The 27,500-nt window shown below is 39.0% G+C and overlaps 3 protein-coding genes across 5 annotated transcripts in view; 1 reads left to right on the forward strand and 2 right to left on the reverse strand.

Moving 5' to 3' along the window:
• The window catches only part of LOC110064072 (uncharacterized), a 40,895-nt gene extending 38,278 nt beyond the window's left edge, over window positions 1-2,617 (reverse strand). For 2 of the 3 annotated variants that reach the window (XM_089299012.1, XM_089299010.1), the window contains exons 1-2: window positions 2,226-2,616; window positions 87-143 (exon numbers count right to left, since the gene is read on the reverse strand). In XM_089299012.1, the coding sequence (XP_089155138.1) occupies window positions 87-143; window positions 2,226-2,322 (154 nt within the window). In that variant the 5' untranslated portion in view covers window positions 2,323-2,616. Of the gene's footprint in view, window positions 1-86; window positions 144-2,225 lie in introns of all 3 variants that reach the window. The other variant, XM_089299011.1, reaches the window with a different exon arrangement.
• Window positions 1-12,268, forward strand: part of LOC110064069 (uncharacterized) — a 23,419-nt gene extending 11,151 nt beyond the window's left edge. The window contains exons 11-19 of the mRNA XM_020771075.2: window positions 5,685-5,801; window positions 6,159-6,275; window positions 7,091-7,228; window positions 7,775-7,900; window positions 8,626-8,748; window positions 8,860-8,982; window positions 11,073-11,177; window positions 11,736-11,837; window positions 11,923-12,268. Coding sequence (XP_020626734.2) covers window positions 5,685-5,801; window positions 6,159-6,275; window positions 7,091-7,228; window positions 7,775-7,900; window positions 8,626-8,748; window positions 8,860-8,982; window positions 11,073-11,177; window positions 11,736-11,837; window positions 11,923-11,933 — 962 coding nt within the window. The 3' untranslated portion in view covers window positions 11,934-12,268. The remainder of the gene's footprint in view (window positions 1-5,684; window positions 5,802-6,158; window positions 6,276-7,090; window positions 7,229-7,774; window positions 7,901-8,625; window positions 8,749-8,859; window positions 8,983-11,072; window positions 11,178-11,735; window positions 11,838-11,922) is intronic.
• A 488-nt stretch (window positions 12,269-12,756) lies between these two features.
• Window positions 12,757-27,500, reverse strand: part of LOC110064073 (uncharacterized) — a 23,034-nt gene continuing 8,290 nt past the window's right edge. The window contains exons 10-19 of the mRNA XM_089299017.1: window positions 27,418-27,500; window positions 27,032-27,145; window positions 26,448-26,570; window positions 25,636-25,776; window positions 16,801-16,914; window positions 14,798-14,911; window positions 14,200-14,331; window positions 13,793-13,891; window positions 13,331-13,425; window positions 12,757-12,871 (exon numbers count right to left, since the gene is read on the reverse strand). The exon at window positions 27,418-27,500 is cut by the window's right edge and continues 34 nt beyond it. Coding sequence (XP_089155143.1) covers window positions 13,331-13,425; window positions 13,793-13,891; window positions 14,200-14,331; window positions 14,798-14,911; window positions 16,801-16,914; window positions 25,636-25,776; window positions 26,448-26,570; window positions 27,032-27,145; window positions 27,418-27,500 — 1,015 coding nt within the window. The 3' untranslated portion in view covers window positions 12,757-12,871. The remainder of the gene's footprint in view (window positions 12,872-13,330; window positions 13,426-13,792; window positions 13,892-14,199; window positions 14,332-14,797; window positions 14,912-16,800; window positions 16,915-25,635; window positions 25,777-26,447; window positions 26,571-27,031; window positions 27,146-27,417) is intronic.

Genomic DNA, 27,500 nt, shown 5'->3' on the forward strand with positions numbered 1-27,500 from the left:
TGAAAAGGTATGAAAAAAAGAGAAGAATATAGGAGAAGAAAACTAATAAAATTATTGATTATCGCCTGATGATTAACCTCTCATACCGTTAAGTTTTTCTTGGCTAGATTTCGCATCGTCATCGTTGGACAGAGAGCCAATTTCTGAAGGGGAATGGAACGAAAAAAACACACATTAAACGACCTAGACATCAACACAGTAATCAATACATATCAATTCAGGTCGCTGATTGCAAGTTTCAAATTAGAACATGATAAGTAACCGTCAAGTGCTTCTAAGAACTGTACTGTACTACAAAATAAGACTGGCAAATTGAAGGACGCAAGCGAATGGTGGTTAGGGGTGCTGCATTTGCTACGATCGGCAAACAGAGAGATTGCCTCCTAATATCATCATTATCATAATTATGTGACATGTATAAATTATTCTCTTGAAGTACTTTTTAACCGTCATACAGAGGCAACCGGTAAAAGAGTTGAATGTACACCGCAGATCAATTCTTGCATAGAATCAATGCAGCCGCTGAAACGAAAGCCAAATGAATGGTACTCAGCTCTTTTTAGACAGAAATTGGTAAAAAAATTTCCACGAATTGCCGGAGAGCATGCCGTTATACGAGCACTAGCACCACAATGAAGATGAAGGTGGGCAGTTTCATTCATTTCTTATATTATTATCCACTCTGACTTCGCTTCGGGACCGGACTGTTCGTTCTAATTCGGGGAACGTTTATTCGACATCTCAGTTAGCATTTGCATGCACCAAAGGAATAGCTGATAAGTTCGGTAAGTCTTAAATCATTAATCTTGTCTCTCTTAATTCTAGAGCTGTAGCTCAGTTTTCTTTTTGAGAACCAATAAATGTAATTTGGTAAAGATGGGGAATTCGGAGGTGCAAGTGCAGCATTCGAACTGAGTCATTTACCACTTGACGTGTGACGAACTGAGACGTTCAAAATTAACTTGAATAAATATTTATCCTCAAAACCAGTCAAGTGCATATCTTTATTGTGCGATGGACGTTTGTTCCCACAAAGTCTTAACAATAAAAGTAATGAAACACAGCACAATGCATCGCCAGCCTAAAACATTGACGGCAATAAACGTCTGTTAATAACAGGGGGAATATGGCCACTAGTCATTGTTTCTCGTCTTCTAAACTTTAAGTTGAAAACCTCAGCTTTGGATGCAGTCAGTATGAAGTGTCTATGTTACCATTTTTGCGTGGGAAGTTGTTATTTAAACATGTATTTTTCATTAAATTATTTCAAGATCATTTCAAAGGTCACTAAAAAGTATCTGCTAGACAATTTTTTTTTCCTAATTCCTGGAGGCGTTTCAGTTACAAGAGAAACCTACTGTCAGGCTTGTTATTCATTCTTTTATGTAATCTGTTTTACCTTTTTAAAATATTTCATACATTCGGTCATATCAATATTCATTGCAGAATTTTGATTAAACTTGTGTAAAAATGAATTTGACAGCAGTTGTATTTGACATAGCAAAACAAGTTTTAATCTCTGATTATGAATGATTATAAAAAAGCTGGATTACCCGCGTACCGTTCCATGCACGCATCACCTCCGGGCATTGGAGTTCGGTTTCAAAACATGTTGGCGAGTAAACCCAAAATATAAAGCTCGCCTATAGCATGCTATAGCATTTGTATGGAAAGAATATCAAAATGCGCTCGTTAGAGACATATTCTACAAGCACGTTGTCTGTTCTGAGTTAGCTCAGAGTGTCAGCTCTTTGCAGAGCTGACACTCGTGTAATTCTAGTCTAATTTTCCAAGTTTGTCAATATCGGTCCAAATCCATTTAACAGAAAGACGAACTACAGTCAGTATTTTTATTTTTAGCGCACATATGTTAAATATAAAGTGATTTTTTGCCGTTCTGCCGAATCTCCTCAGTTCCATCATTTACGTATGGAAAATGTTTTTCTCTAGCGAGAAGATCAGACTAAGAGAAATAGTGCGAGGGTCAGTCTGATAGCCTTTGCGTCCTCAAGAGGAACTAATTTGTGTGCATGAGCGCCTTGTACGCACATAAAATTGATATGGCTGTCAAGAGGCTCAAATGCGCACCGTTCATTTTTGCCTATATACAAGTAGAGCATAAAAGTTACATTGTGGACGAAAGCAAACGTCAATTCTTCTCATTTTTACAATATTTCGCTTATCATGTCTTACTGCCAAGGTCTTGTAAACATATCGAAACATACCTGAATATAATTCGTCGATTTCTGCTCCAATATTCCCGGGCCTTGCTACACATAAACCCAGGAGGACAAAAACAACTACAAACGTCACTTGACGCATTTTAACGGAACGAAGTTTGCAAAGTTGCTTCGACAACTGGCTCCGCTTTCAAATAATTCGTTATCTATGTGTCCAGTTTATGAAACGGCGCCTTCTCAATAGGACCCCTCGGTTCATTAACGATAATTTGTAATCAATTCGCTTATTGGACCGTTCAGACTGACCGTTTCTTCGGCGCGACTGTTTATCATTTTTCAAATTTATCCCGCTTCTGCCAGGCGGCAAAGTAAACATGCAAAAAAGCTATGCTCTTAGAAACACAAACACGCTAACCCTTTCGCAAAGTTCTTAATTACTGTCTATTTGGCATGCCCTTCGGTCCTTGTACCGAAAAGAAAAACACACATGTCAAGATTCTCTTGTGATCAGCGACGCGGAAAAATAAATTATGTAACTGCCACCGAAGATTCAAATTGAAAAGGTCAAATATCTTAACGGTATACCCAGCGGCTACCGAAGCTAATGGAGTCCAGCTGGTCAAAAGTAAGTGCACATAAATATTGCAGGCAATTTTAATCGAAAGAAATCGACCTTTCGCTAATCGAATTTATTCGAGTCCAATGGAATTCATGCTAAAACGGTTTATCCAGTCTGTAATTTATTTTTCCTGTTGGTCCCGGAATTTAGCTTACGTTCCATAATAGAATGAGATGATTATTTCAAATTAGTCCCACAACATTGGTAAGGTCGTCAATTGATTTTTATTAAGTCAAGTTTGCAAGTTTTTAACAGCATTAAGTTGCAGAAAGTATAGGTTCATGCATGCAAGCGATTGTACTGGAAATGTCACTTTTTCTCATGTTCTAATTTCACCTCATAGGTTTTATCTTTTCACTAGCTTTCAAAACAATTTTAGCTTCTCAGCTCATGGTCGATATAACAGAAATAAAGAATTCATTAGAGTGAAAAAGCCTGCTACCCATTTAAAATTACTTGGCTTATTACTTGGCATTCATCAATCAAGTAGCCCTCGCAATAAAAAAAAGGCTGACATAAGACAATCAACTTAATAGTCTTAATAGGCCAACTTCGATACCTAAAGTGGCGCCAAGGCATAGGGGACTAAAACAAAAGAAATTGCCTCAAACTTAACTATAATGTAATTTCTTTTGATCTATTCCTCTAACCCTCGGGGCCATGTTTGAATTTGATACACCTAATAGTAGCAGGAGCCATTATCGGGGGCGGAGACCGTATAAAGCGCGCGCCATTTCTAGCATTGGTGCTGTCCCTAAAATATGGAACAATTTTTCTATTTTAAGAACAAATTGCGCTATCGCGTGCGGTACAAGCGCGTACTTGCTGCGTGGATTTTTGCGGATGTAGCGCGGGGAAAATGCCGTCGGAAATTGCCGTAATTTTTGATACTTTTGACCCACAACTCAATACGTTTATGTCTGTCCAATTCCGCCGGTCCCGTGTAAATGCATGGTGCAACCGTGCAAGTTTTTGTCCGTGCAAAATGTGTCCGGACCCGTGTAAACGGGGCCCAAATTTCACATATAATGAAGATTAACAGCTTGTTCATAATACATCGAAAATCTAGTTGGATATATTTGGATATAGCGGTGTTTTATAACTTCAAAGTTTCCCTCCTCTTACCAGACGCTTGCGGGGATTTCGCCAGTCTATCGCGGCCAAAAAGTAAAACAAATTTGTAAGTTTGAGTTTCGCCCGAAAACAACACTTAATGTTTCATCGAGGCCCAATAAGTTTACGTCTCTAGATACTGCTCAGTTTTGTTTGTGTAAAAATCCAATAAATTGTCTATTGTCGATGAACAAGAGCGCCCGCCGTTGCGTGTTTTGTACAGTCAGTAAACATGAGAAATTGGACTTGGGCACTTTCCTGTGGAAACATACATCGAACTCAAACAATCACAATATCTCTATAGTTTTTACATATCAGTTAAGGTTGACAAATGTTTGAAAACATAAAAGCTTAGCTGAAAATACGTGAATACAGCAGAAATACTCTGCAAAGTTACGATGACGCTTTCTTTAATCAACAATTAACTTCGAATAACGATTTCGATTTTGCTGGTCGAGTTATCAAAACTCCTTGTCTATTTTATTTTCGCAGTGTAAAACTTCACTGTGTTAAAGAAACAGACATGATGTTAGTAGCCTTTTGTCGTTGGTGAAAATTGTTGCAGCATCTCAGCACAAAAGATAACGAAAGAAATCATTGTCAAGATTTGTTAACAATTGAAAACACCCACTCAGACTTGAAAGTGGAAATGAGCCACCTGTACGCTCAGACTTTCCTTTCAAAAACTTTTGCAACCTCGCCAAACAAGCAGAAACAATAAGAAACATCAAAAACAGGTTTTGGTTATGATTAAGCATTGTTTGAGAAACTCACAAATTAACTCGATACCAGAGTGGAGAGTTTTCTTGCTACATTTTTAAGTCAGAACTAAGGCAAAAGCGTACGCGTAAGCTTACAACTAACGCGAGCAGATCTTATTATTATTCAGTGTTGTTTTCGACCCTGATAAACTCACTTTTTCCATTAGCTCAGAGCATAAATATAAGCGCCTTGGTTCGTAGTCCCTGCCTTATTCCCCGCCATCGTTGTGAAAAATCCGCAAGAGAATCTCGCAACTCTCACCATTTGATCACACAATGTGACAACATCCACGCGAGAAACCACGACATGTGCGTGGATCTGCGCAGATAAATGTCGTCAAGATGGCGCAATTTGTTCTAAAAATAGCAAAATTGTCCCATAACATAGGTGCGCGCGGATCCCAAGACTTACGGTCTCCGTCCCTGATTTTCACTCCTGATATATAGTAGCACTATTGTATCCACTTAAGATTCTGTTAGTGTCCTGAATTAGCATACATGTGTATAATTAGCTGGAATATTTTGCCTTTTAGATTTTTCTACTTGTGTGTGTGTGTAAATGTCCTAGTTTTAATGTATCCACTTAATATTTTATTGGTGTCCCTAATTAGTTTGTCAAAAGCTAAACACCTCGACACTTAAATAAAGTCCAACTACTACTAGTACTGCTGCTACTACTACTACTACTACGACGACGACGACGACGACGACGACGACGACGACGACGACGACGACGACGACGACTACAACTACTATATAAGAATCCCGTACGTTCATGACAGGCCAATTATCGACACAGCAACCCGTGACTCTGAGCTAACACTCAGCCGCATTGGCAAAATGGTTGCCCAGTATCAGCTTCTGAAGTCGCCACTTAAGAAGAAGGACCGTGCTGACTCGACATTTCTCTTGTTTTCTTTTCTTTTCGTTTCCCTCATCTCTTTTTCCACTCTCTTTTCTACTCTCCTGTCATTTCCTCTTAATAATTGTTTCTTTCGCTCTTTGACGCAGCTGTAGATGTATGTACCCCTAATCCTTGTAAGAATAGTGGAATCTGCGTTAAAGACGGCGTCGATAAACATCACTGCATCTGCCCAGATAATTTTCTGCCACCTGACTGTGCAAACAGTAAGTAAACAGTAAATGTCGGTCGTTGAGTTTATGCTTCTTCTACTAAAAGGGTATCTCTTTCCAAGAGATGGATCTAGTGCAAGAAAATAATACATAACGTCATTCATGCGAATGGTGATACCACTGGACCAGCTCTGATAGAGAAGGGGCTTACTCCACCTTATTATGTCTGAAATGAGTCATAAATGCCGTGAACTTTAAATAACGCCAGAAACTTCAGGATTAATGGATTCGTACCCAAATCCCTCATGACGCCTTTGCGAATTCTAGTAAGCAACCGGCAGCCTTGATCACTAAACACAACTGTCCCTCCATCTTTCCACTCGTTAAATTCTGACGTATGTTTTATTGTAGAGACAGCGCATCCATGTGTTCCTAATCTCTGTCAGAACGGTGCCACTTGTCAGGTGTCAAAAGATAAAAAGAGTTTTACTTGCAGCTGTAAAGGCAGTTTCAAACCTCCTCTTTGTAGTAAGTAACTAAATATTTTTAGATTTTCTTTCTTTCCTAGGACAACATTTGAATGGAACAAACTCCCGAAAGAAAGTGTTACCGAACTTACCAGTCAATATCTCTCTACTTTTAAAAGTAAACTTTGTTAGGTTATTTTTAATTGCAATTTTTATTAGTTTTATTTGTAGTTTTAGTTTTTATTATCATTTTAATGTTTCAGAGTTGGCGTAATGTCCTCTGGATGTTGCCGACGTAATAATACTTAGATTTAGATTTAGATTTAGATTTAGAATATCACTCTTCTGACAATATATAATACTAGACATGACGCATGCATGTTTGCAGTGTACAGACGTCATGACCTGATTAAAATTAGTCCCTAGACGGAAGATAAGAAATGTAGCAATTTACCTTGGCTGTATGATCTCCTTGCTAGCCTCTTCGAACACCTTACAAAATAGCGTCTTCGAAAGGCACCCTTTTACAACTGAGTTTGAAAGAATTTGTTTCGATGTAAGTGATGGGCGTTTTTCATCACTTCAACTTGGCCGATACATTAATTAATGTATGCTTCTACAGATTAAAAGGTGAGCAAGGCCTTAATTTTCAGAGTAGATTTACTTCGTTACCTTTTATTCACCCACTCTTCAATCTTGTTTGTGCTATTGTAAGCAATGATGAAATGTTGATATCTGACGTTCGGATTGACTCTTTTCTGAGAATCAAGAAGCAACATTTAAAAAAGAAGAACCAAGATTTGTAGAGTTTAACAGACACAAACGTCATCTCAATAGGCAGAGCTCTATTTGCTTATCTGTTTCCTTCCTGTTCAGCTTGTGACTGTCCAAAAGGTGATCCTCATTGGGTTCCTCCCATTCTTTCACAACAATGCAAAGAAAACGGAGCCTGCTACTGCCCTAGTTACAATGGAAAAATCTACACGTTGACAGAAAAAGGTTGCGAGGAAGCAAGTAAGAAATTATTTCTATGACATGACAATTGTTAAAAAGATTTCTTGGTATAAAAGAGTTCTAATGAATCTCGCGGACAACGTTATTCATACAGTTTCTTTGGAAACAACCTTCGAATAACAACATAACATCGTCCACTCGTTTACGTTTTATGCATGTGCATGTAATGGCGATGCATTAGAACATTATCCTTAGTTAGCCTTAAACCTTATTGTTGTTGAAAACTGCATTAGGGGATCGCCGACAGGACTCTTACTAATGGTTGCTTACGAGATCCCCTTAATACTGGTTCGTTAAACACCGGAAAATACGGAAGCAAACATCTTCCTGTTAGAAAAGTTGAAAAAAGAAAAGTTTAGCCAAAATATATTTTGATACGTTGTGGCGAAATCATCTCTATACGTAATGAAATCATTCAGAGCATTATAAACAAAGGTTATATTTTTGTGATGGCTCTGTGATCTACACAATTAATGACAGAATAGAAAAATATCAGTATGCTTCTGTCTTGGTTGCGTTTTGGTCACCAGCTTTAACTCTCTCCAGGACAGAATCCTTGCGGCAGCAATCCATGCCAAAATGGCGGAAAATGCTTTCCCAGTCCCGATAAGTTGTCTTTTTTCTGCCAATGTCCCGAGCAATGTACAGGAGATCTTTGTCAAAACTGTGATGGTAAGTAACATTTATGATGATCGATCATTTGCATACCAATCTCTCTACCGGTGTAAAGTCAATTTGTATGTAAATTGCTTCAGTTTTCTAACCTTTATACTAGTTCTACTTTATGAGTATTCTTTTCCTTATTTTTCGGTAACCTAATTTAATGGGAACGTAAAAAACATGAATAATTGTATGTGAACTAGATAAACGTAAGACACTGGTACAAAATGGTTAGTACGCTGGACTTTCGATCGAGTTGTCTAGAATCAAGCGCTGATCGAGGTCCTTGCCAGACAGCCCTCTCACTGAGTTTCACCCACCCAAAGGTCCCTATGCGAATAATTAATGCGCGCCGGCGCTCCTTTAGGGAAACCTGGAAAATGCTTGAGATGAAATGACCTGCGATGGGTCAGCGTTACCCAGAAGCTGTGACAAATTACTCGTAGTCGCTTCGTGCTAGAGAAAACATAATAGGCTCATAAATTATTACTATTTTCGTATTTTTAGTTCTTTTTCCCAGTTTTCTCTCTGAACTACACAAAAAAGTATGAACATTTGATAAATTGATAGAATATAAAACATTTTGTAACTGGACAAAGTTCTGTTTTTATTTCATGTTTATTTTTTGTTAAGCTGCTCTTTAAAAAGCCTTACCTGCTTTTCCAAAACGCCAGATACGTTCTTTATAGAATTATGTTGATACACTTTTTTTTTCCTTTCTGTTCACAACTATTCAGCTACCAAGATTTGCAAGCCTGGATATTGCAAAAATGGTGGCACCTGTATAGTTGTGGGAACAAAGCCTTTCTGCAAATGTCCGCCGAGTTATCTACCGCCTGACTGTGGTCACCATACCATAGGTATAAGATTATTAGATTTAACTGAATTTTGCAGTAAAATAAAGTTAGTACTTTTTGTTAAAATATGTTTTTCCTAATTGTGTGCTATTTGGTCTAACGTATTTGGCGCAGATCCAAGTAAACGTAATCTTTGTCACCCCAACCCTTGTCAGAATGGTGGCACATGCAGGCTAGTAGGGTCTAACTCTCGTGAATGCAGCTGTCCCGAGCAGTATGGTGGAAAATACTGCGAACGTAAGTATTCCGGAAAATTCAAGTATGATATTAAATTTGTATGCATGTCGTTTGTAGCTAGTCAGTAAGGATACCTCGATAGAGGCAAACGCTCTTTTTCGAGAACTGGAGCGATATTATGGAATCAAATTTCTCCAGACTGGAGAGATTTATCTAAACCAATCTTTAAGAAAAAAATTCGTAGATTTTTATGTGAGACTCTTTCAGATAGGTATGACTATATTGAAGTCGACACCCTGACTCGAGTTCTTAAATTTAGTTCCTGATTAATTTTAACCGATAGTTTAGTTTATCTCTAGTAAATCATAGCTCCTAGTGTCAATCAAAATATGAAAATGTACTTGTATTAAACGGTTTTGTAAATCTTTCTATAAGTAGTTGCATAACAATCTTATTTTTAATGTAAATATAGATGTGGCCCGCCTAGATTAGCCCAGGCTACCTGCGGGTTCGCGCTGTTGCTATTATCAAGCATTTTTAACTTAATGCGTATATCTATTTCTGTAGAAATTGTAAATATGCGAGTCATAATAAAGTTGTTGTAGTTGTTGTATTTGATAGAGACACGATTTGTCAGGTTAAAGGAGAAGGTTACTCCAAAAAACGCATTCGTCTCCAAAGAAGCCCAAAATTCGAACATCGTTGCCGCCATTTTGAACAGTACTCAGCAGCCAGGCCGCGTTTTCGTGACGTCATTCCGTCCGAGAGATTTTGTCGAAATGGCTTACGAAGAGCCTTTTAACTACCACTCTAGGTTATTGCTGTTAAGATACAAATTCAACTTATGTAAACCGGAAGTGTTTTATTTAGACCGAAAGTAGTTGTAAGCTCAACACCAGGTTGAGGCTATGTATTGCACCATATTGAGTTGTTACACGAGTCCATGTTGTGATGTAGAAGTTTTCGTTGTGTACGAATAAAACTTGCGTTCCAGTTGCTGTCTCTGATGTTTTAATCCACCGAAGAACATGGCCGCGCTCGCAATTGCTGCTCTTGATCCGTATTATTTTGAGCCAAACATGCTCTAAACTCTGAAATGAGAGCACTGAAGATAGTGAAATGGATAATCGCTTGGAAAAAAAAATAGATTTTGCTGACCTGGTGAAGGATGCCAAGTCAGTAGCAGGTTTTTCGTCATCCCGCCAATTTCGAGTCGGACGGAATGACGTCAAATAAACGCGGCCTGGCTGACTTAATTATAGGCTATAACTACGATAAGCGCTACCAGATAAACGCCAGAGTTACCCAGACTGTACCCTTTTACTCTGAGGATCTGTCGGGGTAAAAAGGTTGAGTCAGTTCGTGAATTTTTATCACTAATTCACTGACTTGTGTTTACGGAAAGAAATTCATGTGAGACCCGCTACTTGGAAATCGAAAATACAGCAAACAAAATGCGTTTCGCTTTTCCATAGTTTGGTTTGTTATATTAAGTCAAAGATATTTAAAATTTGTGTTTGGACTAGTGAATGGTCACTTTGATGACTGTACAATTGGCAGATTGAGCAAACTAAATTTCTATAATGAAAGTAAGAATATATTGAATAATGTACGAGAAAAAGATTCCTTCGAGTTTCTCTTGTTTGGACGGGATCTTTTCCGTTAAGTTTCCTTCCATATATTTACATTTATATACTTGATGTAATATTGGGTTGAGTCTATGACGTCATCAGTCCTCTCATTTGCGTATTTTTCACATTTTTCAAGCCTAAATTTCACTGGAGACAATGCAGATATTTGCAAACCGTAAAAGGTGTTTTTGAGTTTTCATGGAACCTAAAAATTCAAGGGGAAAAAATTTGATCACAGCGGAGCTCCGGCGGGCCGAAGGGGCGCCAAGCGGAGCCCAATAACTGAACAGAACCACATGCATGCATAAAATGGAAAACCACGCAACTCTTTTTTCATGGTCAACATAACTAGCGGTAACCCCAATTAAAATTCTCGCTTATCCTGGGTTAGCTTAATCGCGCTTCGAACAACCCGGCCAGGAGCTCCGCTTTTAGGCTTAGCTAAATCTATATATTAGTAGCACTTTCATAGTAAGTATGGCTTCTGTCTTCTTTGCTGTATCTCTTCCTTGTTTTCAGGAGACAAATGTATTGATTGTGACGTGCACGCGATGTGCAACAACGGTCATTGCAAGTGTAGAACGGGTTTCAGGGGCAGCGGACTGAAAGGAGATTGTAAACCAGGTATTGTGTGTATGACGGGAAAGACCTTGGTTGATTTTTCTGTACCCTACCAGGCTCGATTTCCGGCCATTTTGTGAGCCCGCGTTCGTTGCACTACACGTTGGGAGGAAGATGATACGCGGGCTCCCAAAACGGCTAGAAACCGAGCCTAGTGCCCCACCTGGGTGAGAGAATTTCGTAGGTCTGTTACAAATGGCCGTCATAATGTTGTAAAAGTACGTCGAATGTTTTACAAGCACTCTAGGCTGTAATGTGACGAAAAGATTCTCACAGTTCTTTGCGATTTAAGCAAGTTCGTTTCTTGACATAAGAACAAACTCGAGGCTTCCGTGAAACAGTGTGGATCATAAGATCTTCACCAGATATTCTATCTGTAGTTCAGATGCGGTTTCCTTTCACCTCTCATTCCCTTCACTCCTCTATGCAGCATAGGGAATCCACAATTCTCCTATTCTCGTCTCGATCCTGGGCTTTAAGTTCAATTTCGATCGGATGAAGGACATAATCACTGGCGCTAATACTTAATCTTGAATTGACAGAATCCTTTTCTCTTTACAGAGTCTGAGTGCAACACTTGTCCGCTGAATGCTGTTTGTGTGGACGGTGAATGCTCTTGTATTTCAGGATTTTACTTCATCGATAATACTTGCAAGATAATAGGTAAGTATTAAGATCGGTATGTGATGTAAAAAGAGAATTTTTTTTAATTTAGCTGCTTTATTACTTGGTCTTTTCTGTATTTTAGATGCAAACTGAAGCAACTGCACTACGTTGTGATGATAAGATGGAAGACTAGAAATGCATATGGCGGCGTTCTGTTTTTCTTGAGGCCATCAAAAGGAACGACGATCGATATATTCTCTTTCAGCTTCATATCAAGAGATGCAGTGATGATCAAACTAGCTATACGCCTTTCAGATCTTTAATACTATCGGCGTACCTCGAATTATTATTTTATGTCCAACTTTTGACCGTAGGGCTGAAACGTAGAGCTTCAGCCAAATGAGGCTATAAAACAGCGCTTTGGAAGAGTAATCCTAGTATTATAATTATATTTCTATTTTAATAAAACACCTTGTCAACATTAGGAATTACTGGAATTGGTTTTGATATCAGTTATTGGCTTTCCTCCACGTTCATACCTATCCGACTTTTCACCAATCAGTAATTTACTAAACCCAATCTTGGGTTATAACTCAGTTTATATGGACCTACGTATGTCTTTGTTGTTTAGAGATTATCAGCTCAAGTACAGGGTCCTGTTATAATTATGTTTTAGTCACAGTTACGTGTGGACGTTTCTGTTTTTGTAACGTAGATAAAGCCATTCTCGTCCTCAGAACCACCTGTTTCTCTGAGCCGGCTTGGCATAAGGCCCTCGCTGCCTACGAGAGGCAGGATAAAAGACCGAATGAACCGTTCATACCTGAAAAGGTTGTAGTGACAGTCTTGCCTGTCCTATTTCAGCTCGTTTCATTGCTTTCTCAGAAACCACTTAACAAAAATAGTGGAAAGCGTTTCCTGATTTTCATCTATCGTCACAGTGTTGATCCAATATGAAGTTGTAACATGAAGCTAGTAAAGTGGCAAACACATCTTTATTTCTAGATCTTCACTTTCATGATGCTACAAATTTCCTATTTGGAATTATTTCAATTTCTTCCACCAGGTCCATCTACTTGATGACGCCAATACTGCAATATATCCAAGAAAATAATTATGCTTCGTTAATGTGTTTTTGAGAAATCACTTGTGAAGATTAAAATAATATTTAACATTATGGCGCACATTACTACTGGTAAGAAAGTTGTTTACTCCTATGTGTACATCCTTATTTCGACTTCATCTTTTCCCGACATAGGGAAGTAGTTGTGAAATCTCCGGTTTTGTTTTGAGCGCGGACAGTGAAACTCAGAGGAAACATATTTACAATCATGTTATCAAAGGGACAGTAATAAACACTTGCACAGCAAATCATGATAACAACACGGTTAAATACACGAGCTGCACCCGATTGTCCTCTGCATTTCCATCAAGTTTAATTAGATGGAGTAAATAACTGAAGTGTTGCATAACAGGGTTATGCAAGGCGTGGGTTCAGTTCTTCATGATATTTATGGTTTAGACGCTAAAGGGTCAAACGTAAATCATACCTAACAATGAAATCCTGGCAAACAGATGCAGAAACCTCGTACACAATGCTGATTGATGGGGCAAAGTACTTCTCCACATCCTTTACCTCTGTCATCTGCAGTTAAACAGTTAAAACTATTAGCTTACAACCTCTCCTTAGTGTTCGGAGGCAGAAGCGCCCTGGTCAGGAAGTATAGCTTGAGTCCATTTTAATTAAGAAAATCAGTAACTGAAAGAATAGCGTGCGATCATTCTAAAGGAAGCAACAGTCATAGTTGGCCATCTTTTGCGTTTCTCGATTTCTCCGTTTTCCTTTGTTTTCCTTTCTCTGTTTTAGAGCTTCCGCGTTTTAGGAGTGAAAGAAAGGGGCCAAAGCACCGCACTTCAAAATATAACTCTTCTTTCCAAAAATAGTTAAAAAGCAATGGAAACAACAATAAGAATACACGAAAACTACGTTAGAAAACTTAATCATATTTTACCTTTGACACAAGCGTATCCAGTTCCGACATATCCCATCCTGCACCGACATCTGCCACTGATGCAATCGGCGTTAACATCGCAGTTTGCACACTTATCAACTAAAGGAAGTCAGAAAAAAGGCGATGTAGTCTGTTATTGATGTGTTTATATTTGCTATTTTCCAGCCATCTTAGACTGCTGTCGCATGGCATAAAAGGTTATTTGAAAAGAAGTTTTTAGAGTTCTTTAAACCATTTATCTTAATAAGCCCACCTCTGGAATACATCATGAGCATGCACTTATACTTTGCAGTCCAATTAAAGGACTCGTGCAAGTTGTTTTCAGATAGATTTATGATAACTAAAAATTCAATAGGTTCATAAATATCTCCTACCACGGAAGATAAGAGCTAACTCGGATAACATACCATCACAATGAGGACCCGTGTACTGCAAGGGACAAATGCAGTCATAAGATCCAGATGCTCTGTCAAGACAGGTTCCACCATTTAAACACGGCCTTGAAAGACAGGATCCTGGACCAATCGTTGGAACAATTTCTGTATTTTTTTATTTGAGAGATTGAATATAATTAAGGTTACACCACAAACTCGAATAGTTGAGATTATAGCTTCGAATCGAACTGGCTCAATCAATCACAATTGTCTCAATGAAAGGTGGAAATAAATCCCTATGTTAAACACTTAGTTTCCAAAAAACTGAGTTTCGATGGCAAAGAAGCTGATTAATTTAGAGTTTCTTATCTATAATATCATTAATCGTCTTTATATTTGGATTCAGGATTTTAAGAACTATTATAAAGATACATGTCGTAACAGAAATAGCACTGAAAAAGCCTTTTTATAGCACTTTGAATGACTTAAGAGAGCCCTAATGAAATTGAGAAATGCTTCCGTTAACTTTGATTTGCTTTCATAATGAAACAGTGTTATCATATTAAACAGTATCTGCAAACGGTGATCATGTTTTCTTAACCTCGGCTTTACAGCGTGTTATTATACTGACCTGCGCAGGTAGTCCCAGTGAAGCCAGCAGCACATTGACATTTGAACACGTGGGTTCCAATGTCTATGCACACTCCATTGTTTAAGCAAGGGTTGTTGCATGTACATTCTGTGCCTAAATGAAATAAATGTAAAGGAGTAGTTATTTTTGAGACTACAACTTTGTTTACTCAAGCTGTACACGTGGCTCTAGATCTGTTTTAAAAGACTGTCCTGAATTTCGATTATAAAACCAATCCTACCATGATAATTGAAGGAAATGTTACATAAGTTTTTAAAGTACTTTTCGGATGGCACAAGTATAGACTGCTCACAGTCTCTATTTTTCAGTGCACGCGAAAAAAAACAGCGAGCGAAGCGTGCGCGATGCACGCGGGGATGGGATCGGGGAGGCGAGCCAAGCGTGCGCGAAGCACGCGGGGATGGGAGCGGCGAGGCGAGCCAAGCGTGCGCGAAGCACGCGGGGATGGGAGCGGGCAGGCGAGCCAAGCGTGCGCGAAGCACGCGGGGATGGGAGCGGGGAGGCGAGCCAAGCGTGCGCGAAGCACGGGGGGATGGGAGCGGGGAGGCGAGCCAAGCGTACGCGAGGTACGCGGGGATGGGAGCGGGAAGGCGAGCCAAGCGTGCGCGAAGCACGCGGGGATGGGAGCGGGGAGGCGAGCCAAGCGTGCGCGAAGCACGCGGGGATGGGAGCGGGGAGGCGAGCCGAGCGAGCTAAACGAAGAATATATGGAGAGTGTAGACATATTTTTTAAAAAAAGTGGTTTTATTAGATTCCTACCCCTGTTATCGCCTTGTCGCTAACATCTCCGCCTCTTGACTAATTAAATAAATCGAACCAATTAAATTCAAGCGGTAAATTGTTCTTTTTTAACAACACGTATGTGTCGAGGATGTCGTCTAATCAGACGACCGTTGCTTCAAAAAATACCTACAAGAAGGGAGAAAAGCAGAAATCAAGCTTTCCTTTCGATTTTTTTAGGATATGCGCTTGCTCCTTTGCTATTCGCCGGGGGAATTTGGTAAAGTGTTACGCTAAGCGTGACACAATTGTGTAGCAGAGAATCTGTATTCTTCAACATTTTTTGCAATTTTGCATCTAAAAAGTTTTCGGCTGCACCGAAAACAAGCTGGTATTTCTGTTCTCCAATCGGTGGAAGCACGTCGTTCTTTGTTGGCAAAACGATGGAAGAAATGCCAAGCTCTTCCATTGCGACTATTATTTGTTCTTTCATGATGCTTTTGAGTGGGAAAAAATTAGAACATCAACATTCGCACCATTTGTATTTCTTTTGTCGTTGCGCTGTGTTCATATTTCATACTTTTCCCAGACTGAGCCGGTCGGCAAAATTGGGACAACGTCCTTCGAACGAAGAAGATGAGCAACAACCTCTTTCTGTTCATCTATGAGCGAAGAAACATGTGAAAATTTCTTTAAACACAATTCTAACAATCGTTCCATTACGAATCACGGCATGTGTTAAAGATGACAACTTCTGCGAACCGCTTCAGCTGCTACAAACGCGCCTAGACGCAATCATGATCGGCTGTTGTCAAGGTGATAAGACTTTTGTCTTCTTTCAACCAGTGGGAATTCCTCGTTTCTGGAGAAACGACAATTCCTTTTTCAGCCGAAGATGTCCACATTCCTTCCCTTTTTCTCGTTCCCCACACCCTACCATGTCAAGTCTCCCGTTTTGCACTGGCGTCCAGTTCTCTAGCGATTCTATCCGCTTTCAACGATCGATAAAAATAAACGAAAAAATAGAGGTCTGTGAACAGTCTAGGCCAAGAAAGTAGAGATTAGCCTGAGGACTCTTTTGTTCTCCAGTCACTCTCGCCCAAACAGAATAGGGTTAAACTGTTGATTAAGTCTTCTATTACTTCTATTCCTTTAACGAAAGTAAGATTGGCACGTAGAATATAAAACTTTCTCTCAAGACTATAAAAACGATTACGTCCTCGATTAATGGTTATCTCTGCTTGGGTGTGTACTTTACTTACATTCACAGTTTGTTCCATAATATTTTTCAGTGCATTGGCAATAATACTTGTCGCCCTCGATTCGTCTACAAACGCCATTGTTTTGACATGGATTAGAGTCACACGGATTACTACCTAAAAAAAGGAAACAAAAAAGAGAATATCAACTATCACGAGTGTGTCAAGGCTTGTTAAATATGGACTGACTTAAATCATGCATAGCTTCAAGTTGGACGGCTGTAATTTCTTCGTTACTAGCAAGTGGCAGCACAAAGATCCCTTTAGCCAACCATCAATGAAATGCATTTTATTGTGCTGCAAGCACATTGTAAGGAAAATCTGAACTGAGTGCAAGTAAGTATGTACAACCCTGCACTGTAGGTACATTGTAGTTTTCTAATCTGATTTTCAAATATCAGTTTCCCCGGGAATATAGGTTAAGCCTACTTAAGTAATTTGATTAAGAAGGCACGTTTAATGGACGGGTACCGGCTTCGCTCCCATCAAGAGATGTATATTCGTTGCTCCTCATATTTATTTTATTGCTGCGACTCAAGGATTCTGACGTGTTATGCCTTTTTAACCCGAAGATTTCGTAAGCAATCTATATTGTTTTAGTGGTGTTGCAGATTATACAAATGATTTGCAAATAATGTCCTTTCATCATCTGTAAATATTTTGGAGTAATTCCGCTGACCAGTAGATAAAGCTCCTGAAATCACTGTATTAGTCAATATTGCAGGCACGTGTATCGTTTTACATTATTAGGGTATTAGGGTGTTACGGTGTTAGGGTGTAACGGTATTGGGGTATTAGGGTAGAGGGGTATAAGGCTATTAGGGTACACATGTAGCACTATATTAGGTTATTTAGGTATTGTGTTATAAGGGTATTAGAATATCAGGATATTAGGATATTAGGGGCGGGTATTAGGAAATCAGTTTATTAGCGTATTAGGGTGTTATGGGATTAGATTACTAGGGTGTTAGGGTATAAGGGTTTTAGGGTTTTAAAGTATTACGGTATTAGGGTGTTAAGGTGTTAGGCTGTTAGGATATTAGGGTATAAGGGTAATAGGATTGACGCATTCGGGTATTAGGGTATTAGGGCATTAGGATATTAGGGTAAAAGGTTATCACGGTATTCGGGTATTGGGGTATTAGGGTATCAGGGTATGATAGTATTAGGATATTACGTTATTACGGTATAAGGGTATAATTAAGGGAGTTACGGTGTTAGGGTATTAGGGTATTAAGGTGTCAGGGTGTTAGGGTGCTGGGTTTTAAGTCATTAGGGTATTAGGGCGTTAGGTTATTACGGTATTAGGGTATTAGGGCATGAGGATATTGGGGTATTAGGATGATAGGTTATTTTAAAAGCAATGGACCACAAGTTTTTATGGTTTATAGGCTGATAAACCACGCAGAATGTTGGAAGAACACGAGAAGAATTCTTGCGAATTCTTCGAGTGTTCTTCCAACGTCCCAAGTGGTTTATCATGCCTCTAAACCATAGAAACTTGGGGTCTATTGCTTTTATATGATAATTCAGAAGACACGCGCTATTTCCATGAGTTTACAGGCAAAATAAACCATAGCTGATTGGCCAATCAGAGCGCGCGCATTCATTTGATTATTATATAATAGGGTGTTAGGGCAATGGGATATTGATGCATTAGAATATAAAAGTATAAGAGTAATTCCCCAATACCCAAATAACCCTGTACCCCAATAACCTAATACCTTTATACCTTAATACACCAATACACCAATGCCCCAATACCCTAAAACCCTAAAAACCCAATACCTAAAGGTCATTCCTCACATTTGCATCGCGCATCCTTACTGCGCATAATTTATGCCGTCATTAGCGCGCGCTCGTGCACGCGCATATTGAAAGCATGACGGATTTGCCTTGATATTGAGCTCTGTCAGTTGCAAAATGGCTCTAGCTCACCAACGAGCACGGGCACCTCAATTTTTTTTTTACAGTCATTATAATCAACTAATCATAAGCTTTGCCTGAGAAAAGACTGATCTGATTTTGTTACGAGTATCGTTGTAGAGCAGGGTTGTTTCCAGACAGAACTTAGGATCGCTGGTAACAGCAACAAACTAATTCATTTCCGCAAGGTAACTTCGCGAATTTACAGCACTAAGCTTCTTCAAATTTGAATCAGTCTCTCTTACAGCAGAACCTCTCGCTCTAATATACATGAGGCTTAAAGTTCTAGAAACTTCTATTTGGAACTAAATTAAGTAGTTTGACACATATTCTAATCTGAGAAATTATATAAGGATTAGAATGTTCTGGAATGTTCTTATACAAATTGGTCACGGCTGAATGACTTCCGGTTCTAGATTGTTCTGGAACTAGACCTAGACAATTTTTCGTAACAGATTTCTACCGCTGAAAATTGAATAAATAAGAAAAATAGCAGATACACTGTGGTCTTTTCTATTTTGCAGTTTGGTAACAACGTCAAGAAATTTGGTTCAAATTTTTAGTCAAGGATTTTGCTTTGTCTGAATCAAACTTAAAATGTTTATTTGTGTCCGACACAATGTATTGACTGTAGTTTAATGCATGTTCTTATGAGTCTGGGCTCACAAAGATTTTACAATTACTGGGAATGCGTTCTTATAATAAGCATTAAATAATGCCAGAATGGGGCACTTTCAATGCCTCACTGCTTCTTAATGAGCATGGGCAGCCCCCCTTTTTATTTCAAAATTGAAGTTATCATATGACAAATATTCAGTGGGCAAAGTTTGAACAAAAATCTATTGTCACTTTTATTTCAGAGGAATTATCTTAATACACTTATATCCTAATACCCCAATACCCTAATACCCTAATAACCCATACCCCAATGCTAACAAAATTTAGCATTCTCTCTTTTAACCCGAAGATTGCATAAGCAATCTATAGGGTTTCAGTGGTGGTGCAGATTAGTAAATAGATCGTTTTCACTGTCACGCAATAAACAATAAATCGAAAACTATTCAGTGGATAAAGTCAAGAAATTGTGATATCATAGGAAGTTGATAGAGAAGACACTTCTACAAGTTTTATGTTTGTGCGTTTTTCCAGACTACAGATATTTGTCGAAATGTTTCGCGGTAATTTACAGAGCTCATTATGGAAACGTCATGTTGGTGCACCACTGACGGCCGGAAATTAGTGTAAACATCTGGAACTTACTATAGGTATCTAGACCACTGATTATCTGTACTGAACAAACAAACATTTACATAAGCACTTTTCCTAATGATCTAACTTTTAAAAAAGCTAAAAATCATGAGATAGGTATATATCTGTCGACAAATGCGATTGTACCTTTGTGTCACGCACCGCTACAACACTGAAATTCAAAATACGCTGGTTTTCAAACCGAGCACACTATTAAGCTGTAACATTGTAAACTAATATAAATTTACCCACTATTATGCCTGATCGGGATAAAAAGTTTGGTGGCTCTTAAGTTTTCGATTTTATAAAATGATGACGTCGCATAAAAACGATCTATGTATTATCAGTCTGTGTTTAGCGTGAACCGAGCAGGAGGTCTGTATGGGAGAATCTTGACCGAGGTCGTGAGTACAGACCGAACGCAGCGAGGTCTGTACACACGACCGAGGTCAAGATTCTCCCATGCAGTCCGACTTACTTCGGTTAATAAGATGTTTATTATATGGCAAAGAAGAAAACTTTAATTTGTTAACAGGTTTACTGACATTTTGCTTGTGAACACCGATGAGCTTAACTTAAAGCTGCCGAAATTTGCTCGTCCTCTTTACTTTTTTTCTGTCATCACGCTTTTTGACACTCCATAAATGATTCAGAAGAAAATAAAAGAAAATGGTGGACATTTTTGTATTTTAGTTTGCTACTTTTTCTACGCAAAATGAAACCGGTCTAGATATCGGTCTAGATCGGAAAATCTAGACCGCGGCCAATATCGACTTCAGCCAATCAAATTCGTAAATTCGGTAGTTCCCAGTCCTTGTGAGACACAGCCATATAATAATAGTCACTATTGCAGGCACGTGTATCGTTTTACATTACTAGGTCTAGCTGCGATTGTTGCACTAAAAATAGAAAATTGTTTTCTTTGCTTTCTGGGTATAGTTCATTTCTATTACAATTCTAAAGTTAAATTAGCAGGCAACTAAATAAGGCCAAATGTTGGCTTTTGTAATAGGCATTGGGAACGTTTTTGATGACAGAAGTAAAGTTGCTGGAAGCTGCTATTGAAAGGCTATTGTAAATTTCCGCTCCGAAGTTTTTAGTAAAGACTGACGAGAGGCAATCCTCTCTACATATCGATGGTACTGCTACTGAAGGATTGAGCTCCTGAAATTAATTTTCGGAAATCAAAGGGTACAGTTTCGTTGACGCCACCAGAGCATTTGTCGAAAAAGTCTCTAATAAGAATACCGCGGTCTTGCGAGTCTCTAAAAGGCTCATGACTAAGCCAAGTTTTAACCGCGGGTGTAGAATCCACCGCGAGAAAATCCTGCTCAGTCTTGAGGACAAGCTCACATATTAAGTCGCATTGGAAGACGAATCCCGCATAGCGGGAGCGAGGAGAACTAAATAGAACTTCTCGAACTGAGAAGAAATTTTGCCCACAGACAAACATTTTTGGGCTTGTTTGAGCTAATACCTTTAGCTGATACAATTTGACACTTGAATAGGCTAATGAGTTAGCATATCGCAAAGTCACACAACACCTCTCGCGGAAAGCTTTTTATGTCTATTTGTAGTAGATTTAATCATCGCAACACGATCGCATGTGCACAGTTTGATTTTGAGGTCATTTGAATCAACAAGAAATTGATTCGCGCTTCAATTCTACGGCGAATTTAACTGGAATAAAGGGAAAATAGAGTCTTCTGCTCCCTGTGTACCAGACACACTAAACGTCGGGTTCCGAGAAGTTTGCAGTTTGAGAGACTTTATGTCGCATAGTTGTTACCTAATTCACTTATTTGCTTGCCAATCTTTGATAACGCTGAAGTACTTTGTATCTTTCCACCTTGAAGCAAGGTTTCTTACTTGTTACTGTGGTTAGCACCCACGTTCCAATCTAGTGGACCTGAGTTAGATTCCGGGATTCGTCGGCTTTTTTCCGTTTGTTTTTTTTTTTAAGCCACTGCTCTTTTTCGATTCTTTTTCAACCCTTTTTTTGGTGAAGAACATTTGTGCACACTACGCCGGAGGAATGTGAAACGCAACACTCACCGGTCATTTTGGATTTTTTTTTGCTTTCGGAAGAATGTGAGCTCAATTCATAGTAGATTTGATCATCGCAACACGATCGCATCTGTTCCGTTTGATTTTGAGGTCATTTGATTCAACAGACAATTTTTTCTTGTTACAATTTTGCGGTCAATTTAACTGGAAAAAAGGTCAAATAGGACTCCTGTTTTCGCTCTGTACTAGCAACACTAAACGTCGGCATCCTAAAAGTTTGCAGTTTAAGAGGTATTAGGATGTTGGGGTATTAGGGTATTGCCAAGGTTATTAGGGTATGCAGGTATTACGGTATTAGGGTATGTGGGTATTAGATTATTAGGGTATTACGATATTAGGGCATCAGGCTACTAGAATATTAGGGTATTATGGTATTAGTTTATAAGCTTATTAGTCCGTTAGGGGATTAGGGTGCTGGGGTGTTAAGGTGTTAAGGTATTAGGGTCTTAGGGTCTTAAAGTATTAGGGTATTAGGCTGTTAAGGTATTAGGCTGTTAGAGTATTAGGTTATAAGGGTAATAGGGTATTGGGGTATTAAAGTATCAGGATATTAGAGAATTAAGGTATTAGGGCATTAGGGTATTAGGGTATAAGGGTATTACGGTATTGGGGTATTGGAGTATTAAGGTATCAGGGAATAATATTATTAGGATATTAGGGTATTAGGCTATAAGCGTATAAGGTTGTTACGGAATAAGGGTATTAGGGTATTTATGTGTTAGGGCGTTATGGTGTTAGGTTTGTAAGGTATTAGGGTGTTAGGGCGTTAGGGTATTAGGGTATTAGGGCAATGGGATACTGATGCATTGGTGCATAAAGGTATAAGAGTACTTCTCCAATACTCAGTACCCGAATAGCCAAATAACTCATTACGCCAATAACCTAATACCTTAATACCCCAATACACCAATACTCCAATACCGCAATAAGCCAAAACCCTAATAACCCAATACCCTAATACACTTATATTCTAATACTCTAATACCCTAATACCCTAAAAACCCAATAAACCAATACACCAGTACCCCAATACCCCAATAAGGCAAAACCCTAATAACCCAATACCCTAATACACTTGGGCGTTAGGGTATTAGGGTATTAGGGTATTGGGGCAATGGGATACTGATGTATTGGTATCATGATAAGGGTATAAGAGTACTTCCCCAAAACCCAAATAATCCATTACGCTAATAACCTAATACCCTAATACTCCAATACACCAACACCCCAATACCGCAATAAGCCAAAACCCTAATAACCCAATACCCTAATACACTTATATTCTAGTACCCTAATGTCCTAATAACCCAATACCCCAGTACTCCAATGTCCTAACACCCTAATGCCCCAATACCCTAATACCCAAACACAAAAGTACCCTAACATCCTAATACCCTAATGTCCTAATACAGTAATACCGTTATATCCTAAATCTCTAATACACTAATACCCTAATGCCCTAATACCCTTATACCCTAATATCTTAATACCCTAATATATAGATTTAGGCCAGCCTAAAAGCGTAGCTCCTGGGCCGGGTTGTTCAAAGTCAGATTAAGCTAACCCAGGAAAAGGTAGAAATTTTGATTTGAGTTTTGTAACTTTGCGGTGAGGTTTTCTGTATATTGTTTGGCCTTCTGTTTTGAGTTTTAATAATCACCATATTAAAAAAAAACAAAACAGCCAAAAACATTTGCATAGAAGAAAAAGTTATAATTCGGTTAAATTTTAATCCTGGGTTAGCGTTAACCGCCTTCCGAACAATCCTGCCCTGTTTCCAACAAGTTAACCTAATATGAGCCAATCGACACGATCCAATCGATAACTTGCACTTGGTCAGCGGTCAACTTCAAAAAACACGTGGCCTCGAGGAGCTGTAAACTTGAGTCCGCGATATGGTCACGTGATACCAGTCAGCGGATACCTTGTTTTGACAGGTTTCAATTAATCATAACATGGATGTTTAATATCAAGGAAGTACACGGTAAACCAAGGCTGCTGTCTCTGTCAATCTATTATTTGGAGTATGGCCGCCATGTTGGGCAACTCCGCCGTCGTCGTCGTACGTACGCGCCCACGAGCAATACCGCTAGCCATGATAACCATGTGAAAATCAACTCATGGGTTTCCCTCTCTTTCCTATATGAGTATGGGGCTCCGCTTGGCGGCCCTTCGGGCCGCCGGAGCTCCGCTATTACCCTCTTGCCCCAATACCCTAACACCTTAATACCCCAATACCCTAATACCCTAATACCCTAACACCCTAATACCTATATACTAATATTTTAACACCGTACTATCCTAATACCCCAATGCCCTAACCCTAATAATATTCTTACACCCTCACCTTTTGTTACTATGGTTAGCACCCACGTTCCAATCTAGTGGACCTGAGTTAGATTCCGGGATTTGTTGGCCTTTTTTCCGTTTGTTTTTTTGAGCCACTAGTCTTTTTCTTTTCTCGTTCAACCCTTTTTTGGTGAAGGACATCCACAATAAGCTACATGTACTTATTTCAAGGTTGGAACCGATAAGAACACGATTTTTGACGTTTTGTTCAACTGTTCAACTTGGTCTTTCATTATGGTCTCAAGAGCTAAACAAACTACCATGATCGTGGAGAGGGCGCCGTCTTTTCCATTTATCGGAGAGTGTGTTGTTTATCACAGATTTGAACACCGCCTGACTCGTTGACCAATCAGAGTGTATACCAGATCCTGGTATACCCGGAACGACCTTTTGTTAAGTTTGCCCACAGGCGTTCTTTCGCTTCCTCTCGTCGCGCCTTTTTTATTTTTTCGCGCGCTGTTTTCCGCGCTGCGCCTCAACTAACTGAACTCCTGGAAGAGGCTAGACCCACGGTCGCCCAGAGCCAAAGATCTTGCTGGACGCTGAACCTGTGGCTTCCACCAGATTTTCGCCTCTTCGGCTTCTTGGAAGACGAAAATGGGCAAGAAGTTTTCCTGCGTTTTCGTGAAAGAACCAGATCGCGAACAGTTCGCGTGCACAAACGAAATATCACACCGCAATTTGATTTAAACGTGAAAATTGGCGGTGAATTATATTTACGTGCCGTAAGGGGTTAATGAGACTCAAAAATAGTTTTTCTCCTTATATTAAAAAGTAAACACGCTTTCTTCCCATTCTTTGTGCAAAATATTTATCTGGGTCTTCTCAATTTGAACAGCAAAAATAAAACTATTTTTCGCATTTTTCGTAAAAACTCACCTACTATGATACCTTAACTGAATAACAAGAGGGTACGGCACCTATTTTGTTTCTCTGCCTAGATTTTTGAAGCACCGTTTTCGCAACCAACTTCTTTAAGGTTCATAATTTATCAATGGATGTCAAATATTTGTTGATACTGATATGATATATAAACCGTATGAACTTCAGGATTCTGTCCAAGTTGAGAACTCAAAGCATTTGCCGAAAAGAAGTTATTCTTTCACAGCGCAAGCTGTCTAAGGTCAGCTAGCAACTCATATAATGCAATAGCAAAGAAGAAACCGCAAACAGAGTCGCATGACACTGTCCTTATGTTCTAAAGCTTTGAAAACAATTTATCTAATGTACAATAAAGATGTGACTTACCAGGAAGGACGCAACCTGTTCCTTCTTCATAAATAGTGTCCATTCCGTTAACAGCTGGACAGTAACACTCACCCACTGCGTCACACTTTTGGTCCAAAGTTATTTTATTGGTAAGTGGTCGAGCTTTAGGGCAGTCACACACTAACAAAAGAGGTTCCGTGACATGATCACTCAAACAAATGTCAACATTTACACTAATCTCACAATTGGCCTGTGCCCACTTCCTTTAGCGTGATTGTTAAAGCAACGATCAACAGTTCATTGAAAGTGAGAAAAAAGGGGACATATTTGATACACATGATATGAAACACGAGAGAATGCGAGAGAGCACTTGTGGCAGTCTCTTCAGATGCCAATCCATGGCTTCGCAAACTCCAAAGCGAAAAACGTTTAATTCCATTCCAGTTGTTGCAGTGTTGAAGTGTGCAATTTTTGTGCTTTGAAACTGTTTGAGTGCGCATGAGTAACACGCTTTCTCCCCCAAATGCAACCGAGCAAGTTTAATTTTAAAAGTGCCATTCTACACATAAAAGATTGGTACACTCAACTAAAAATTGCAACTTATGTCATTAGCGTTTAAAACTTTTTTTTATATTCTTTAACAATCTTTGTTTTCACTGGAATTTTTTTGTGTCCTCAATTTAAACTTCCAAGCTCTCTACAATTTAGTTCCCAGCTGACTGTTAACAAGTAGCGCAGCCAGTAGGACTGCAGCTTGTTTTATTGTCAGTTTCTACTTATATAGCAAAGATGTTAAGTCACCAACGTGCTCGCTCTCGTTTTTTTTAAGTACGTATATTTGAGTTGAATACCTTCACAATTCTTTCCAGTATATTTCCCTAAACAGCGACAGCGATATTCATTTTTTATAGGGTCAAAACTGCACGTCCCTCCATTAGCACAAGGTTGTGAATTACACGGATCAGGCAAAGGAACTACAAAACAATGTACGCAATGCTACTTTAGTAACATATTCCTTGTTTATAACAATATAAACAGTTCTATGTTCTCCTTGTTCAATGACCAGTGCTAAAATTCTTTTTATTTTGTAGTGAATAGACAGCTCTGGTTATTTCCCCTTATTTATACTACTTACGCTCAACTATTATTGGATGCTGTTATTGAATTGACACTCCTTATCTAACATAATAAGCCGACTAGAAAACCATTTAAAGAGGCACTTTACCAGTTTTGTTTTACGTAGTACAGTTTATTGTGCACGTGTTTACTCTTTCTTCACTTAATCTATGTATCTAATTAAAAGACATATAGTTTACCATATCTTGCCCTTTCCACTTCCCTTTCGCTTCACTCAGTTTATTTTAACTCTGGTACTGTATTCAAATTGCCAAGTGGAGAAATAAGACATACAAAATACAACAAAAATACTACTTACGCTCGCAGTTAGTTCCAGTGAAGCCCGGGAGACAAGTGCAAACATAAGAATTGCCATGGGCAGAACAAGTACTGTTGTTTTTGCACGGAAAGCTGACACATGGATTGCAAAAAGCTGTCGAAAAAGAAGAGTAATTTTTTACAGCTCTCAATACTATATATATGCAAAATCATTCATTTCTCCTTAACGGATAACAAACGTGGAAAACTACGAGTGTGGTTAAAAGAAAAGCAACACAATGATTTCTAGTTTAAACACCTGAGGTAATTCTTGGAACAAAAGACTGAACGAGTTTAGCCAATGTCGATAGAATCAGGATTGGATAATGTGCCCAAGTAAGGAGCATTGTGTTGCATTGCTTAAATTCAACATTTCTATCACCTTACATTCGCAATGTGCCCCACAATATCCTTTTTCGCATTGACAAGAGTATGACCTGTCTGGACCCAAAACACACACGCCTTTATTC

This window comes from Orbicella faveolata, unplaced genomic scaffold (assembly GCF_042242905.1).
Source record: "Orbicella faveolata isolate gen_17 unplaced genomic scaffold, um_ofav_v1 contig_34, whole genome shotgun sequence".
Lineage (NCBI taxonomy): Eukaryota > Metazoa > Cnidaria > Anthozoa > Scleractinia > Merulinidae > Orbicella > Orbicella faveolata.